The sequence below is a fragment of the Ursus maritimus genome, unplaced genomic scaffold (genome assembly GCF_017311325.1).
Source record: "Ursus maritimus isolate PB19 unplaced genomic scaffold, ASM1731132v1 scaffold_9, whole genome shotgun sequence".
In the NCBI taxonomy this organism is placed as follows: domain Eukaryota; kingdom Metazoa; phylum Chordata; class Mammalia; order Carnivora; family Ursidae; genus Ursus; species Ursus maritimus.
In genome coordinates, this window is record NW_024427107.1 from 64,666,753 (window position 1) to 64,685,681 (window position 18,929).

At 44.6% G+C, this 18,929-nt stretch overlaps 1 protein-coding gene across 1 annotated transcript in view; it reads left to right on the top strand.

Moving 5' to 3' along the window:
* Nucleotides 1-18,929, top strand: part of FER1L6 (fer-1 like family member 6) — a 112,948-nt gene that overhangs the window by 74,084 nt on the left and 19,935 nt on the right. Inside the window, exons 27-36 of the mRNA XM_008689322.2 lie at nt 107-146; nt 1,537-1,652; nt 2,426-2,557; nt 3,473-3,598; nt 6,854-6,981; nt 11,031-11,201; nt 13,594-13,754; nt 15,642-15,784; nt 18,251-18,339; nt 18,825-18,923. Coding sequence (XP_008687544.2) covers nt 107-146; nt 1,537-1,652; nt 2,426-2,557; nt 3,473-3,598; nt 6,854-6,981; nt 11,031-11,201; nt 13,594-13,754; nt 15,642-15,784; nt 18,251-18,339; nt 18,825-18,923 — 1,205 coding nt within the window. The remainder of the gene's footprint in view (nt 1-106; nt 147-1,536; nt 1,653-2,425; nt 2,558-3,472; nt 3,599-6,853; nt 6,982-11,030; nt 11,202-13,593; nt 13,755-15,641; nt 15,785-18,250; nt 18,340-18,824; nt 18,924-18,929) is intronic.

Consider the following 18,929-nt stretch of genomic DNA (forward strand, 5'->3'; position numbering starts at 1 on the left):
GAGAATGCAGAAGGCTGAGATAACGGAATTGGAGCGGTTGGCTGTCAGGACACATAAACGAGGCAAATGGTTGGGTCAATAATCTTATCTCCCTTTTTTCTCAAAGGAAAAGGAGAGCAATTCCAAGGAGAAAAGAGGCAATGCAGGTAAGTTATTTGAGCATGGAATCGGACCATTGGGGCAAGAGAACACTAAAAGGAAGCAGCAGGGGCACACTAGTGCTCCATGTCCTCATTTCCCACGTGAGGAACAAGCTCATGAACATGACAACATTCTAAAAAATGTTGTCACGTAAAAAATGTCACATAGCTGATTTGAGGTGGACTGGGACCAGCTCTCAGGTCTCCTGAACCCAGTTCAGTGCTGGAACCACCCCTCTGGCTCATGTCTTGGTGTAGAAACAGCAAAGCAAAAGCAGGAGGAAGCCGGCACAATGAGCCAGATCCAGCATGGTGAACTTTAATATGGGTGACCCAGATTTTAGGTTCCCAATTTGGTTTATAAGGACCAGGTAGATCTGGCTTGGCAGAAGTTCAAATGAAAGAGGCTGACGATTTGAAATGACTACAAATTTGATTCAGGCCAACAGTAGGTCTTGACCTAAAATCAGCAGTGACAGCAAGTGGCAGGTGCTGTTTCAGGTGACACAAGAGAGAAGTAGGAGAACCAGAACCAGGCTCACTCGGTTCCTCAGACCACTCCTAATTGGCAGATTAATCCCCAAACCAGCCTCATGACATTAATAACAAGATCTTCACTTTGTGAAACAGAGGTACAAAGAGATTGACTAGCTGGCTCGTGTTTACATGCTGCAAAAGCAGAGCTAGAGGTCAGTCTCAGACGGTGTTTTCCTAGAGGCTGCTCCTGGAAAATTCCTGAGTAATCTAACGACATCTGGGACTTGGTGTAAGACCCTTAACATAGCTGAGTCTCAGTTTGCCGAACTAGATGAATCTCAAGTCCCTAAGCAGGTCTGAGAGGAGATGTAACTAACATCTTTGGAGTCTGTCCCTCTTGGGTCTCTTCTTAGCCGGTTGGATGACTGGGCAACTTCCTTCCTTCCTTCCATCTCTGGGCCCAGTTTAATGAATTCTTACCTATACCAGGACAGGCCAACACATTGCCTGGCCTGTGGGTCTGTTGTCACTGCACACGCAGACTACAGCGCTGTAGGTAGCAACTCTGCAGTGAAATGTTACTATTTCCTTTTTAAAACAAAAGTCACGGGGCGCCTGGGTGGCTCAGTCGTTAAGCGTCTGCCTTTGGCTCAGGGCGTGATCCTGGCGTGATGGGATCGAGCCCCATATCAGGCTCCTCCACTGGGAGCCTGCTTCTTCCTCTCCCACTCCCCCTGCTTGTGTTCTCTCTCTCACTCTCTCTCTGTCAAATAAATAAATAAAATCTTAAAGAATAAATAAATAAATAAAATAAAAGTCATGACACATGCAGGAACAAAGGGAAAGAGGGAGGTTGACTCCGTTTCTTCTCATCTCAACAATGCTGAGAAGTCTAACAATTTCCACTAAATATCCACAGAGGCGAAACCAGACGAGGTAGTGGTAAATATAGAAGATGGGCCGAAGAAGAAGAAGGACAAAATGCTCAAGAAGAAACGCAAAGAAGACGAAATCCCCAACCTGGCTGTCTTGCAGGTGTGGACCCTGAGATCATGACCTGAATCAAAATCAAGAATAGGCTGCTTAACCAACTGAACCACCCAGATGCCCCCAAAGAACAGGAGTTTTAACTCTCACTAAAGTCAGCTCCATCAGACCAATCTTAACATTAGTTAGAGACTATTAGCTAGAGGCATATTTATCGATATGAAAATTGGGAGTATGAAAATTACATATAAGAAATTTAGATAAGTAATTTTGATAGGAAATTTGCATAAGTGATTTAATTATATTACCAAACCGAAAACTCAATTCAATTTTGCATTTCTAAAATACATATATATATAACTTTGTACTTGGAAAATTCACGTCTCTATGCATGATAATAAAAACAAATATTCCATCATTTCGTATGTGTTAAGAATTAGATGCTTAATGGACATTTATTGATTCGAATGTCCTCAAAATATTATAGTTTAGATACAATAACCAAATGATATCAATTTGCTATAAAAAGCTTTCTCATATTTATAATCATATATTATATATTTTTAAAATTTTGGTTTAGCTCTACTTCTTGGAACTTCAAAGTTTATCCAAAAGATTTATACATTCCAGAGTGGTAGCTAGTTCCAGGAATGCTGAGTCAATCATATTCCTTGTTTTGCTAAAAATAAACGAACAGTGGCCTCTTAGATTTTTCCAATGGGTGTATATCAAGGCTGGTTTTGGAGAATCTTGTAATTTCTCATTAAATCAATCCTGGGCCTTCCTTCCTCTGAGCACTCTCTTCTCCATTCTCCCTAAAGATATACGATGGTGATCTCGAGAGTGAATTCAACCATTTTGAAGACTGGGTGAAAACCTTTGAGCTCCTCAGAGGCAAGTCTACGGAGGATGACCATGGCCTTGACGGGGACCGAGTCATAGGGAAGTTTAAGGCAAGTTCCAGAGTTAACGCTTTTATTTGGCTCTCCTATCTGTAAATGCCCAATATGACTCCATTCTGTTAATGAGATTGTGGTGTGGAATGTGTGTAAGAAAATTCCTTAGTCTTTATGCCAGAGCCTCTGTGGAACCCCCCAAAGCCTAGCCCTGGTCTTTTGGGATATTTGGCTTATGTGGCCAGTGTGGCCAATGAAGTGAGTTGGAACTCAGTCTGATGGGATATAAGGAGACAGAGTTGTTATCTAAAAAGATCACTGAATTTTTTTTTGCTTCTCCCACCCCTGACCTACAATAGATGATCTATGCAGACCTACCAACTGGATGATTAAACTAATCAAACAACACTAGCTGTTCATCCTGGCAGACTCCCTGTGTCAGCATCACAAAGCAGTGGTTGGCACTTAACTCTGAACAGCTGTGCGCTGGGCCATTTGGTGCAGGGCAGTGTGTTGGAAATAGCACAGGGACTGTGGTTGGCCCCTCTATGGTATTGTAATACAAACTAGCTTCGTGATCTTGGACTTGACCTTCATGAGACTTACTGGCAGCATCTGAAAATAGGAATACTGCAGTCAGGCTTGAAGGACATGCTGGGGGAAATCACCAGCTCAGCTCCCCGTGTGTTAAAGGTATTCGGTTTCCCACGGATGCTCCTATCTGCATTCCCCACCTAACAGCCCTGTGAAGAGGCTGCCAGTGTACAACACAGAGTCACTGACGAACCGTGAAGAAGCTCGCATGCAAGCAGGCTATGTGGACCGCCTGAGGACACCCAGACACGGGGGTAGCACCAGCCCAGGTCCTGCTGGGTCCCAGGCTATGCTCATTTTCCCGGCACTATGCCCTCTAGGGCTTTCAGTGGGGCATATGACCATCTCGTTTCACTGGGTCATGCTTTGCCGTTCCAGGGCTCCTTTTGCATCTACAAGAGCCCCAAGGATTCCAGCACTGAGGACAGTGGGCAGCTGAGAATCCAGCAAGGGGTTCCCCCCAACCACCCTGTCAAAGTCCTCATCAGGGTGTACATCGTTGCGGTAAGCCGCCTTGTTTACTCTGAGGGATTGTCTTAATCTGCTCAGGCTGCCATGACGAGGTACCACAGACTGGGTGGGGTAAACGGCAGACATTTATTTCGCACAGTTGTGAAGGCTGGAAATCAGTGATCAAGTTGCCAGCAGAGTTGGTTTCTGGTAAGGCCTCTCTTTGTGGCTTGTCAATGGCCACCTTCCTACTGTGTCCTCACATGGCCTTTCCTCTGTGAACATATATGCGTGCACACACACACACACACACAGAGTGAGTGAACAATCAGGAGAGCGAGAAGGAGAGAGAGGGAGAGAAACAGAGAGTAGGAGACCTGGTGTCTCCTTCTCTTCTTATAAGGCCACTAGTTCTTTTGGATTGGGGCACCACCCTTAAGACCTTATTTAACCTTAATTAGCTCCCTAAAGACCCTGTCTCCAAATATAGTCACATTAAGGGGTAGGACTTGGACCCAGAATGTTGAGAACACACACTGCTGTCCATAACAGGGGGTATGAAGTTTGGTTGGTAACGTGAACATTACTGGCTTTTCACTTAAGGAAGATACTTCGCAGGCATATGAGCCTGCTCTGGGGTAGCTTCATTTGCTCTCTGTGATTGCCTGGTAGCTGGAAACCAAATAGGACTGGAGCAGAAAGCTCACAGGCAGGAAAGCGGAATGAGGGCCGAGCAGGGCAGCTATCCCTGTGAAATCCTCCCCCCTGGCTCTGCCTCAGCATTGTCGCTGTCAGAAATTTCATTTCAAATGTATTTCCAAGAAAATTTTCGTTTCTGCTCTAGGCTTCCTACTTTCTGATAATGAGAGTGCTACGTTTTCTTTTCTTAAGTTTTTATTTAAATTCCACTTAGTTATGATACAGTGTAATATTGTTTCAGAGGTACACTATAGTGATTCAGCACTTCCATACGTCACCGGGTGCTCATCACAACAGGTGCACTCGTTAATCCCCATCACCTATTTCCCCATCCCCCCCACCTCCCCTCTGGTGACCATCTGTTTGTTCTTTGTAGTTAAGAGTCTGTTTTTTGGTTGAGAACACTACACTTTGATTATGAAACTTTTAGGCCTGATTGCCTGGAATCTAGGGGCCACGTTTGATGTTCAGTCAAGCAAATCTCTGCCAAATCTTTATGGTTCATGTATTTGTTTTCATATCCTCCCCTTGGAGTTGATTTTCATAATCCTATTTGATTGCAGTACTCTTATTTTATACTAAGTTCCTTCTTCAAATTGCCTGTATCCTTTTTTAGAAGCATAAATGAGGCATAAAACAAAGAAGAATTATTCTTTAATACTCAGGGAAGATCTAAATAATAAGTTAATTTAAAAATCTTTTAGGGGTGCTTGGATGGCTCAGTCAGTTAAGCATCTGCCTTTGGCTCAGGTCATGATCCTGGGGTCCTGGGATCGAGCCCCGCATCACAGCTCCCTGCTCAGTGGGGAGTCCACTTCTCCCTCTGCCTCTCCCCCCACCCCTGCTTGTGCTTGCTCTTTCCTCCTCTGTGTCAAATAAATAAATAAATAAATAAATTCTCAAAAAAACCTTTTAATTTGATAAAACATCCACAAATATAAAAAAATACTACTACTTAAAAGTTGCTCCAAGAAAGAAATCAAATCTTCCCACCTCTGTAATTCTATCCCCAGAAATAACTCACTTTTCTTATGAATATGTAAACACATCCATATCTATAGTTCATCACTCAACAATGTGGGGGTAAGGGATGCCAACCCCTCTCTCAGTTGAAAATCCACATGTAATTTTTGGACTCCCCCCCCCCCAAGACTTAACTACTAATAAGCCTACTGTTGACTTGAAGCCTTGCTGATAACATAGCCAGTCGATTAACACATATTTTGTGTATTCTATGTATTATACACTGTATTCTTACAGTGAAGTAAGCTAGAGACCAGAAAATGTTAAGAAAACCATAAGAGAAAATACATTTACAGTACTGTACTGTATTTATTGAAAAATACCCACATGTAAGTGGGCCTGCACAGTTCAAACCCACGTTTTCAAGAGTCACCTGTATTTACACTTGTCTATAACTACACCTAGTTACTTACTTAATAGAATCTTGGTTCATGTATTACCTATCGAGCTCTTTTTCTCTTTCTTAGTATCACTTGGTCATTTTCCAGATCAGTACATATAGGTGTTCCTCTTCTTTGTAGTAGACACCTAGTGTTTTCGTGAATTAATGCAGTACCCGTTTATTCATTCGTTCAACAAATACTAAGAAGACCCTGCTCTAGGTCCTAGAGATAATGTAATGGACACGATAGACGGCACCCTTGCTCTGATGGAGATCACATACCAGCGGGGGGTGGTGTGGAGACTAAAAAAAGGACAGAAATAAGCAGAGGAGCAGATAAATGAGATGAATGTCAGGGATAACTGCCATGTGAGAAATTAAAACTGGGTGATGTGATGAGAGCAAATGGGAAAGGGGTATTTTGGATTGAGCTTCTCCCTAGGTAATTGACATACAGGTTATTTACAAATGTGGCTAGTAAACAATGCTCCGATGAGCCTCCTTGAAACAGAGCTTCGTGCGTGTGGTTATGTATTCCACCTGTGGGACAGAGTCCTAAAAATGGGATCGTTTCTCACTCAGCTCGCATTTCTACAGGGTTTTTCACCAGCCCCTTACCTGGGCCTTCATGTAGAAAGCATTTCCTTGCAATGGGTTAAAGCCCAGCTTGTCTAGAAGCAGACCTCACTCTGAGAAATGACCACTCCTCAGCTGGTCAGTGCTAAATGCAGGCCTGATGGAGTCACAGATTCAGCACCCCTCAGTTGCAGGATGGGCCTTCAGGTCCTCTCCCCATGATTTTACAGATAGATCTCGGGGAGGAGACAGGGCCTGCCCAAGATCACACAAGACATAGGACTAGAGCTCAAAGTCATGCCTCCTGGCTCGTGTCCATCAGAGCGCTCATTACTCTGTGCCAAGCATTGCTTTCCACTGGGGAGAGGACTCCAGAGAAAGTTCAACTTGAGGAAAGCTGATAACTTTTCTTTCAGCCGCAAGATGGAGAGGCTAAGGCAGTGGTTCTTAACCTTGGCTGCACACTGGAATCATCTAGCGAGCTTCTGAAAGTCCCAAAGCCTGGGGCCAATTAAATTAGAATCTGGGGAATGAACTCAGGCAACCATATTTTTTAAAAATCCCAGGTGATCTGAGTGAGCAGCCAATGTTGGGAACCACAGGACCAAAAGGATTTCCTTTCTCTCCAGGCATTTAATCTCAGCCCCGCTGACCCGGATGGCAAAGCAGATCCCTACATTGTGGTTAAGCTCGGCCAAACGGAAATCAAAGACCGGGACAAATACATCCCCAAACAACTGAACCCAGTATTTGGAAGGTCAGTGGCCATCTGGGTCGTGACGTGCTGTCCTGTGTGTGTGTGCTTCTGCTGTGTTTTTGTGGGGAGCTGTGTGTAGGCATGTGTGTGGGAGTGAATGTGGCAGGAAGTTAAGAGCTGACCTCTGCCTGTGGTAATAGCCAATCAAACTAACCTTCGTGGAGAAGCACTACATTCTCTCCTTGGTCCCTTCAGGAATTTGCTGGTACCTGGTGATTTGCATGCCTGTAGTTTTCCAAGAATGATTTTCTTAGATCTTACGTTTAAGAGGCACCTGAATGGTCATCTGATTCAGCCTCCTGCCGTTGGACAGAGAGATTTCCTTTTTATAAACAAGGCAATTACAGCCCAGAGAGGTTTAGAAACTAATTCAAGTTCACGCAGCTCATGAATAGGGGAGAAGGGGCCATACCGTTGGTCTTTTGTCTCCTATCAAAAGGATTTTTCCATCAGATCATATTGCAGCTCATTTGAGGTGACCCCTAAGTAAGTAAATTGAATTGCATCCTCTGCTTGTGTTTTGCTTTCCTACAAAGTGTTTCAACACACATTGCATTTGTGCATGTTTGGCGAATGAGGTGTTCTCCAGTTCGCAGCAGCCCTGCTGCCCCCAAGTCTTCTAACAATTGTGTGGTGCACATTCGTGTTCCCCGCTTGGGTTTGTGCGCCTGACTGCTATTAACCTTGGAGTCAGGTAAACGAGGGTTACATTCTGCCGCGTATAGGCTCTGTAACTTTATGCAGGTGGCTTAACCTCTCTGATGCCAGTTTTTCTACCAAACAACCGTGACACTTGACTCTCAGTGGCCTTTAAAAGATGAAACATACAGCACTTAGCACATCGTCTACACGAGCGTGTCGTTGACACTCAGAACACATCCGCTTCCTCCCTCTCCCCCGTGATAATCATTTTAACAATGGCTATGTCCTAACTGTACTTAATTTCTTTTTTTTCCGGAGTAGCAAGGAGCGTGAGAGGAATGCTCCACCAGCCTCATTTAAATTCATTTACACTTTCGTGATCACCGTGGACTCTGTGACATTTGATCAGAATGAACCTCTTAACACTTTATGGATCCGGAGGAAATGAGGCAATAAATGATCTTGCCTGTTCAGATTAATGAGAATGATCAAGACAATGGTGCCAGGGAGGCTTACCCTTGCTTCTCTGATCCAGAGATGACCTTGATTATTACTTGCTACTTATGTAACCAGCACTTCATTTTGCCAAGTGCTCTGTAGTCACTTTTTTATTAGGTACTTCAGCACAGCGCCATGGGTTCGACTGGTTTTATTGCCCTGTTTATGGCTATGGTAAACAAAAGCAGAGGATGATGGAATATTCCCGCCAGCCCCTGGCATTGTGGAGCCTCTCCCAGAGCCCTCCATATGTAGATGCTTTCTTCGTTGTGTTCTTGTTACGCTGGGACAGAACTTGCTGGCTCAATCCTGCATGTTCCAGCAGGCCAAGTAGAGGGCTTCTGTCCCTGACCTGGGGGCTGGGGAATCCCTCTTGGCGACCTCACTGTATGAGGATGTCACAGGCTCCACCCCCTGGAGCCTGGCACTGTGCCTGCTTTCCTTCCCTTCATCGCTTCTGACATGAATTGATATGTTTCTTTGTTTATTGGCTGTCTCTCAGCTCCCCATGAGAAGGTAAGCTCCCTTTGAGCAGGGACTTGGTCTAGTCCAACCAATGCTGTTTCCCCAGAACCTACCTGTATGCCTGGCATACAGATAGACGCTCAGCAAGTATTCGGAGAGGGAACGAATGAATAGCTGGATGGACAAACCTTCAGTCAGTTTCCAGTCAGAATATGGGCCCCTGTCACTCGGCAACATGCTGAGGCGCTACACGTCCACAGACTTCGGCGTTTCCTCATTTTCTTAATGCACAGTGCCTGGCATACAGACAGTGTATAATAAATGTCATATGAACAAACAAATACGTAAGAGAATGAATGAATGAACCGCTTTGCTCTGAAGCTTAGAGGTACTGAGTGTTTCAACAAGGCTCAGTTTTACCCATTTCGTGATGCTTTCTCTCTTTTCTTTTGAGTAATTTCTGTGCCCAGCTTGGGGCTCGAACTCACAACCCCGAGATCAAGAGTCTTATGCTCTACTGGCTGAGCCAGCCAGGCGTCCCAATGCCTTCTCTTTTCTCAACCACCATTGTATTTAGAGGTAGTGTCTCACTGACACTCCAACGGGTATAAGCCTCGTTTTCCCGGGGGGCTGGAAACCCACCCACGGTGAGCTGTTTCCCGCAGTTCTTTTACTGACAGCTCCGGTGAAAATCAGGGAAGGTGAAGCTGTGAACACTCCGCTTGGGAACATGGACCAAAGCCACGGAGTCTTCTGTCGCGGCTGCCGCAGTAGTGAAGCGCTGAACAGGTCCTGCCTGGGTGGCAGCAGCCGTGCGATGGCCAGCCTCAGAGAGAGCGGCCGGAGGCTTCCTTGCGAGACCAGGGTATCAAGCCCTGTTCGGTCTACACCTTGGCACCGCCGGCGATGCTGTGTGTCCTGATGGAAGGCAGTGGAATCCTCCCCGCACAGCCGGGTCCCCGGCCCAGTGGAGCTGCCTCCGTCGGTTACAGTCAGTGGAGCTGTGGCGGCTCTGCCTCCTCTCGGGGAGGCTTCGCTGGTCGGGGGCTGTGCTAGAATTGCGGGCGCTGCCACGGGAGCGTGAGAGCCGGGGCTACGTGGATCTGACTGCAAGGGCAGCCACCCAGACAGGCCTGCAGACCAGAGGGAAATCATGGGCCTTCCATCCTCCCTTTCTCCCCACCTCCTCCCGGTCGGTCCCTCGCTCACAGGCTGGCCCACCGCACCTGTCCCAGGGCAGCCGGAGTGGGGAACAGCTGGACAACGCTGGTGTGTTTTTTATTTTGTTTTCAAGAAGACACTTGCCTAAATGCACTCAGAATTTACCTCTTTTTTTTTTCCCTCCGAGTTTTTATTTACGTTCCGGCGAGTTAACGTACAGTGGGATGTTGGTTTCAGGCGTGGATTTAGTGATTCGTCCGTCGCATACAACACGCAGTGCTCCTCAGTGCAAGTGCCCTCCTTAGTTATCTTCTGTAATGCTCAGCAGCACGGGTAATGCATTCTCCTGGGAAATCCCACAGCACCGCTTTTCCTCTCAACACCTTGCGTCACTGTGGTATCATGGAAAGAGCTCAGAACTAGGGGGTCAGGGAAGTGGTACTGACCCTGGCTTGACCTGACTTACGGTCCAGGCAGGTCACTTCTGTTCTCTGGATTTCAGTTTCCTTATCCGTAAAATGAAGGGGGTGGATGTGTTGATTCCTGAGATCCCTTGCGGTTCAGGGAGACATTCATTGCTTACGCTCTGCAGGTGAAGCCAGGGCCCAGCAATACAGAGATGAAGGAGACAGGTCTCATGGTCGCGGGGCTCAGAATTTTGCAGACGTGGCATTACAGTCCCGCAATTCTGTTTTCAGAGTTTTCCACCTTCAGGAGGCTTGTCATTTAAAACAAACTTAGCTGACATCCCCCCCGTGAAGCAACAAGGGAGGGGAAAGGCAATGGCAGTTTACTGGGCACCAGCTGAATACTTGCACGCCAGGTGTGTGCTTTGTATAAACAATATCACATTCAACGACCATGCTGCATTATAAAGAAGACGTATTGATCCCCATTTACACATAAGGAGGCCAAGAGGGATGAAATAACTTTCCCAAAGTTTTACACCCGGGAAGTTGCAGATTCAAATCCAAAATTGGAAATCAGTTCTGTTGGAGACATTTAAACCCCCAGGTTTTTCATACCCATCTTGCTGTCACTCTAGTTGAAGACTGTGGGATGCGGCCCACGGAAGGGGAGATTATTGGCTACTGGAAACTGACAGCAGAATTGGAAATTGAATCTCAATGAAACATTAAATCAAATAAATATCTAGTAAGTATTCACTGAGTTGCCGAGTGTTTAGTGAGTTCCTGTGAACCGCAGACTACCTAGAAGCAGACCGGGGAGATGTTCCCTGTGTAGCCGGATGTAGATTCCTAACGCCTTTACTTGGACCACAGGTCATTTGAGATCCAGGCCACATTCCCAAAGGACTCCCTGCTGTCCATCCTGATCTATGACCATGACCTGATCGGGACAGATGACCTAATTGGGGAGACCAGGATCGACCTGGAGAACCGTTTCTACAGCAGACACCGAGCCATCTGTGGCTTGCAGAGCCAGTACGAGATGTAAGTTCTTCTGGGGGAAGGGGGGGGGCACTGCTGGGCCGGCCAAGGCTCAGCTTGAATGTCTCAGAGGGGTTCCAGGTCAGCGAGGCTGGTTGGAGAAACTGTTCGCTGCACTTGACGGTGGTTGGGGCTGGGAGGCAGCACTGACTTAGAACCCACAGCAGGCTCTTCAGGAGTCAAGAGTTGAATTAACATGTTCACTCAGTCAGCTGGGCCTGGTGGGCAGTTTCCCAGTGAAGAATGATGTTGGAAGAATGATTAATAGTACGCAAATGCCAATATCCCAGTTAATTATAACGAACACTCGTGTGTGCTTATGATACACCAGACACTGTACCTCATCCGGTTGTCTCAAGACCCATGGAGGTGTTATCCCACCTTACAAAGAGGGAGGAATGGATCAGCTCTCGCTCTTTACAATGATTTTGAATTCTGCTTCATTAAAATATTTTTTGGAAGATTTTATTTATGTATTTGAGAGACAGAGCATGCACACGAGCAGGGAGAGGAGCAGAGGGAGACGCAGACTCCCCGCTGAGCAGGGAGCCCGATGTGGGGCTCAATCTCAGACCCTGAGATCATGACCTGAGCCAAAGGCAGACACTTAACAGACTGAGCCACACAAATGTCCCTCTGGTTCATTTAAAAATATAGACTACCAGCTTGATTTTTTTTTTTAAGTGCGCTTTATCTGATATCTTGAGAAAAAAACAAAAACTTTAAGAACTTCCACCAGGAAAAATATAAAAACATTCATTAGATTTCCATGGTATAATTCTAGAAATGTTTTTCTCGAATATAAAATAATATATATTCATTGCAGAAAATTGAGGAAATACAGAAAGTACAAAATTATGCTCAAATTATTCCACCCAGGCATAACGTATGTAAAAAATTCTTACCTATTTCCTTTTAGTGTTTTTTCTATGCTGTTTTCCCCTGAAGTTGGCCTCACACTATCCACGTCATTTTGTAAGCTGCTACTTGCACCTGCCCCTATATCCCCAGCATTCTGTAGTGTCATTAAGTATTTTTTGAAATCATTGTATTGATAGCCTAGAAATCCAGTTTGGTTTTGGGGACTCTTGGGGATGTATAAGCCCCCTGCGGTGTTCACAATCCACAGTACCTGAGAAGGTACCATTCAGAGAATGATGAGCGGTTCTCACTCTGAAGTCAGGGAAGGAAGCCACAGGCAAAGATCGTGCCTTTTCTGTTCAGAAGAATTTCCTGACAGTGGAACCACCAGGGAGCAGAATAGTTTACTCAAGGGAGTTGTCAACTTTATTCAGTGAATTTTTAAAAATAGATGAGAGCACAAAAAGCCAGCAAACAAAACCCACACCCAAACCAGAGCACCTGTTTCTGGGGAAGCCTCTGTATGTATGGCTCTGGGCATGGCTTGTATGAACTTTTCAGGATCCTCATGTCTCTGGCACAAGGTGGGAACACTGCTTTATAGTTATGTTTTGATTTATTTAAAAGTTAAAGAAGTTAAATTCTGACGAATCCTGTGTCCCAGTGAGCAGAGAAATCCAAGCTTGTCTTGGTCATGGCTCTTAGGGAGCATTTCATGGCAGCTTAATATTTTTTAACCAAACAGCTAGTGTTCAAGGGAAGAGGGGGTTGGCAAGATTTAGAAACTAACCACCAGGAAAATCACTGATCAGAGAACCAACACATTTAGACTCTCCACCTGTCTCCAATATGGTTTTGGTGGGGGAGGAGAGGGGAGGAATGAAGCAGAGAAATGGAAAGGCTGAGCCGGGCTTCCTCTTAGAAGAAGTAGCAGTCAGATGGCTCTTCTGCAAGGGACAGAACGAAGCTGAACAAGAACTGCATGCAAAGAAACCCAGACCGACAGGAAGCGGACGGCTGACTGCCAAAGGCCGAGGAGGGCGGGGAGCGAGGAGCAACCCCTTAACAGGTGCAGGGTTTTCTCTGGGCGTGATGAACAGTTTTTGGAACTGGGTACAGGTAGTGAATGTACAGCATGATGAATGTACGACATGCTGCTGAATTGGTCTTTTATGTTATGTGAATGTCACTTCAATTTTTGTTTTAAGGTACATTTCTAAAACAAACAAACAAACAAAAAAAAACACCCCCCCAAAAAAAACCCCAAACCCAAAAAAGAACAAGTACCAGCAAAGAGCTTTTCTGTCACGCTACTCAGAAGTCCTGCCTTTCATACAAGCATGCAGACGCAGTGGTATTAACCAGAAAAGAGAGAAGACAAAACCAAAAACATTAGCCCCAAGTGTATAGAATGGCAAGAAGTCTGAAGGGAACCACTGATCATACTCAGATGGTCCCTTTCATAGCTACTTTGAGTGTGTCCTCCCAGGGGAACGCTGGCCTCACCCTCTCCATCCTTTCCCCCTCTTTCCAGAGAAGGATATAACGCCTGGAGAGACACCTCCAAACCCACTGAAATCCTCACAAAGCTCTGCAAAGACAACAAACTGGATGGACCCTACTTTCGTCCTGGGAAAATACAGATAGGAAATCAGGTCTTTTCTGGAAAAACAGTCTTCACGGAGGAGGACTCTGGTAACTCCCCCAGTGTTTCCTGCTGACGTGGCTCTTCTTTTAAAGCCTGCTTCTGGTGGTGCTTGTGGCTGGGGAGAGCAGCCCTCTCTTGTAAAGTAATCACGCTCCTGGTAGATAATTTGGAAAAGAAAAGAGGATAATGAAAATCACTCAGAATCCCCAAATCTGGAGATAAGCATGCTGCTTGCTGGTCTATTTCCTTACAGTGTGTGTGTGACATTTTTACAGAATCAGAAGTGTACCGTATATAGTATTGTATCCTGCTTTTTCTGTTTCCAATAGATTATGATGATTTTCCTTTGTTCTTTGAGACTGTCATTGACAACATTCATTTTATGGCCGTGTCATTTATTTACATTGTGTCCATTGTTTTTTGCAGTGACACAAAGCTACCATGAACTTCCTTATAGATATTTTCCCACATTTCTGGTATTTCTATAGCGTCGATCACACAAATAGGACTGTTGTTTTGGAAGGTAGGCAGTGACCTTAAAATGAGTATGATATGAAATAAATCACTGGGCACATCCCAAACTACCCCCATACATGTTACACCAACAGCTCTCTTACTTCGGCACCAAGAAGCATCATGGGACATACCAGGAAGATCCCAGAGGGGCTTTCATAAATTTAGGGTGAGAAAAAAGCCACCTTTACTTTACCTTCATGATACAGAACAATTCTTGTGATGCCATTCCCATCCACTTGATGCAGATCGATAGATGCAGAGCTACCAACGTGGAAAACAGAGTTTCGGAGCTTCTGAGGCAAAACACCCAGTTAAGGACATCTCACTGGATGCTTTCACACTGTTACGTTGACCCTGCCACTCTGACACCAAAATTTCTTCTCACCTTGTTATTTTGACCGCAAGAAGCTCTTGAAGGTTTTTTGCATGCAGTTAATTGACATTTAAATTGTGTATTAATGACCTATGAATGAATTTCTCTTGAGAAAAGTATTTTTTCACAATATACTCTATTAGGTCAATTTAAGTCCTTGGTCAACATTCTACATTTCATGATGAAACCATTTTCTTTTGGCCACCAAAAATCTGAAATGATGTTCGTTTCAGTCAAGATCTGATTGAACTTTCTGACAGAAGATTTAGTTCACTGATTATGTGATCATCCTCATCAACTTTTACTGATTGTAATTATTGCTATTGGGAGATTGTGTGTTTGTGTGTGTGTGGCCTTATTTAAAAACTGAACTCAACTTTCCCTATGTCAAATTTGGCCACTCTAAACCTTATCAAAAAGATTTGATTTTTTTCAACAATTTTTATGTTATTTTTGCAAGTACTTTATCTACTGGTAGTTTTTCTTATGTATTGCCTTCTTTGGTAAGCTGACAGAACAGAGAACCTTCCTCATGAGCAGGTGTGTTGGTGGGAAGGAGCAACAATGAGGAAAGATAAGACCTCCATGAATGCATACTGTGCGGATTTCACCACCTCGTTCTGGACCACACAGATCCACTGGGCCCTCTTACACTATGGCGTTAGCAAACAGTTTTATATCTCCGGGAAATACACCCTTTCCAGTACCTCAAAGCCAAGCCTGTAGTTCATAAGTTCTAGACGAATCTTATTCAAGGGTCAAATGGAGCCTCAGACTCTGAGACCTTGACTGCACTCTGGTCATCTTGTCGACCCGTCTTACTTCCCGCTCTCTAAACCTCCTGTCTCTTTCCCTTCCCTCCACTCCACCCCACCTCTTTCTCTTCTCTTTTTGCCCTTTTACTCTTTTGCTCTCTCCCTGTGCCTCAGCACATTTAAATTTAACCTTTAAGGGAGTGTTTAAAAGTGCATCTGACAGTCTGTCACTGTTCCATTATGGGAACCTATATCTGACGAATGTCTCTATTTTTCTTCCTTCCATGCAGATGAGACGGTGGAGTCTTATGAGCACCTGGCCCTGAGGGTTTTACACTCGTGGGAGGATATACCAGAGGTTGGGTGTAAACTGGTTCCTGAGCACATAGAAACTCGGCCGCTGTACCACAAGGATAAACCAGGAATGGAGCAGGTAGTGGCCAAGATGGTTCTGGCCCCAATAGGAGTGTTCACCCCCAAGGAACAGGACTTTATCCCTAAAAGTTGTTCTTGTGTGCCCTAGGGTAATGGTTCTCAACCAGGGACAGCTTTGTCTCCCTGCCCCAGACTTTAGCAATGCCTGGAAGTATTTTTGGTTGTTTCAAGAGGCGGGGGGGATACTACTAGCATCTAGAGGGTAGAAGTCAGAGATGCAGTCAAACATCCTGTACTGCATAGCCAGTCTCCCACAACAGATAATTATTCAGCCCTAAATGTCAATAATGTTGAGGTTGAGAAATTCAGCCCTAAAGTCAGAGCTGGATTTCATGCTTTTGCCTTTTTAATGGATTTGAGTTATCACACTCTTTTGAAAGAATGCTGATATTTGAGAAACTTCAAAATCCATCTGGCATGCACAAGACCTTGTCCAAAATCTATCAGTAACCCCACGGTCCGTTAGTTTTCCCAGGGAAGCAATAGATGGTGACTTATTTTGAAGAACTGACAAGAAGAAGCTGTTTGGAAAAATAACCAGAGATCTGGATTATGAGTTAGAAGTGAAGAGAAGATCAACTTTATTAAGAGCCTTCTTGATACATACTTATTAATTATAAGTACATAATTAATATGTGCTTATATACTAGGCCCTTTATGTAAATTATCTCAGGATGATCAAAGATTTGTTTATCTAAATGATGGCCATTTTCAGAGTAAAAAAGCCTGCTGTTAATAATTAAGCTGGTACAAGGGTCACCAGCAGGATTTTCCTAGACAAATAGGGGCGTGTGGGTCACCTTACCCTTACTCCCTAATACAGCCTCATGGTGTATTTGTTATGATCCTTGCTTTTAAGATGAAGAAGTTGAGGTTCAGAGAGTTTAAGTAACTTACTCAAAGTTACTCAGCTGGTAAGTGGTAGAGTGGGATTTCACCCAGGCAGTTTGTTTTAGTCCTGTCCCAGCCCTGGACTCACTCACTGTGTCACTTGGCTAAACACATGAGCTCGACTGCAATGGGGCAGGAACACCCACACTGCCATCTCAGCAGTGCTGGGATGTAAAACTAGAGCTAGCATGTGTGGGAGAGTCTTGAAAGGATAGCTTTAATCAGATGTAGAAGCCCATGATTGGTTCCTGAAATTTGCTACCAGATGTTTAAAACCTTTTGGTTACTGGTGTCCTTCATTTTACCTTGTGGCTTTTTGGTTACAAGTGAATTTTTTTTTTTTTTAAAGATTTTTTATTTATTTATCCGGCAGAGATAGAGACAGCCAGCGAGAGAGGGAACACAAGCAGGGGGAGTGGGAGAGGAAGAAGCAGGCTCATAGTGGAGGAGCCTGATGTGGGGCTCAATCCCACAACGCCGGGATCACGCCCTGAGCCGAAGGCAGACGCTTAACCGCTGTGCCACCCAGGCGCCCCTGGTTACAAGTGAATGTTAATATCTCTTTAGAGACTCTAGGATTGTAATCCTCCATTAATTGGTTCTTCTCTTCCCAAATGCTAAACTCTTTGCTTGCATTGTCCCTTCCCCAGGAAAGCCCTTTTATTTTCTAGCCAAAGCCCCTCCTTCACCCAAATCCTACAGATCCTCCCTGCTCTGGTTGGGAACCCCACTTCCTTCATATAAAATCTCCTCTGACCATTCCAGGTCTTATTGATCACTCATCTTCTTGTCTGAGCTGATGCAGTACTTAGAATGTATACAATAGGCTGAGCATTGAATCCACTGGGCCTTCTCCCTACATGGGCCCTCAGATCCCTTGCAGCAGAGTAAATTCTGATGTTTGGAGTGCAAAGCAATGGATGGGAGGCCTTATTCTGCCACTAATGAGCCACAGGACTCATATCATTTCTTTGGCTGCTCTAAGCCTTGGTTTCTTTTGATGTGTAACACAGAAATGTAGCTGGGCTAAGCAGTTATGGAGGTAATGAAGTTAAAGTACGTTGGAAACAATGAAGCATGATACCTTTGACAGATAGTATTATCTTTTTAATCCTTAAGAGTTTATAGAAAAAGCAGAGTCTCTGGAGTCAACAGACAATGGTTGAATCCAGACTCTGCTACATATTGTCTGTGTAAGCATGGGCAAGGTGTTTTCTCATCTGTCAAGTAGGAATAATAACATCTACCCATTGGGGATATGGGGAGAATTGACATAATGTTTTGTCACGTGCATAGCACTGTGTCTGCCACATAGTAGGTGCTCAATAGGGTTTGTTTGCCCTTCACCTGCTCTTAACATATGCTCCGACGAATTCTTAATAAAAATGTAAGTTCTGTCTTTGTCAGCAAATATCCTAAGCATGTATAATATGAATAATATCCATATGATAAGATATGATATGCTATATAGCTAATATCCATTTCCAGTCAAGGGATCTGTTAAAACCACGAATGATCAGTTGCCCATGTGTTATCCCACCAAAGTTAAAGAAGAGCTTCTTTTCTTAACCAGGGCCGCCTGCAGATGTGGGTGGACATGTTTCCCAAAGATATGCCTCAACCTGGACCTCCTGTTGACATTTCACCAAGGCAGCCAAAAGGGTAAGTCAGCTGCAGCCTACCTTCAGGGGAAGAGACCATGGTGGCCGACTAAAAGATCATGACATTTGATCAATTACGTTGACTGTTGCATTGTAACATCGGTTACATGGATTAGTTGACACCTGTAATCACATCTCACTTTCCATCTGGCCATTTACTACAGGGGCGAGTGGTAGTAATGGTAGCGGGGGTGATGGTTGAAATGCTGGCCCCTGTTTTATGGAGGGGCTACTGCGCATAGGCATTCTACAACATTCTGAAAAACGTCAGCTAATAGAAGCAATTTCTGCTCAGAGAACTTCATGTCCTTAGTGATTCCAGCTGGGACACTCGGTTTTGATGGAACCAAGACCTTAAGTGTTGATATTTTTGATGTTGGTGAAGTTGAGGAAGCCCGTTGACTCACAGCAATACCAGAATCCCATACACACCAGCTGACTCTGCTTTCAAGGTCTTCAGCCTAACGCTGCCTTCGCTTATCCCAGGTATGAATTGAGAGTAACCATCTGGAACACTGAAGATGTCATTTTAGAGGATGAGAATATCTTCACAGGACAAAAATCAAGTGATATTTACGTTAAAGGGTAAGG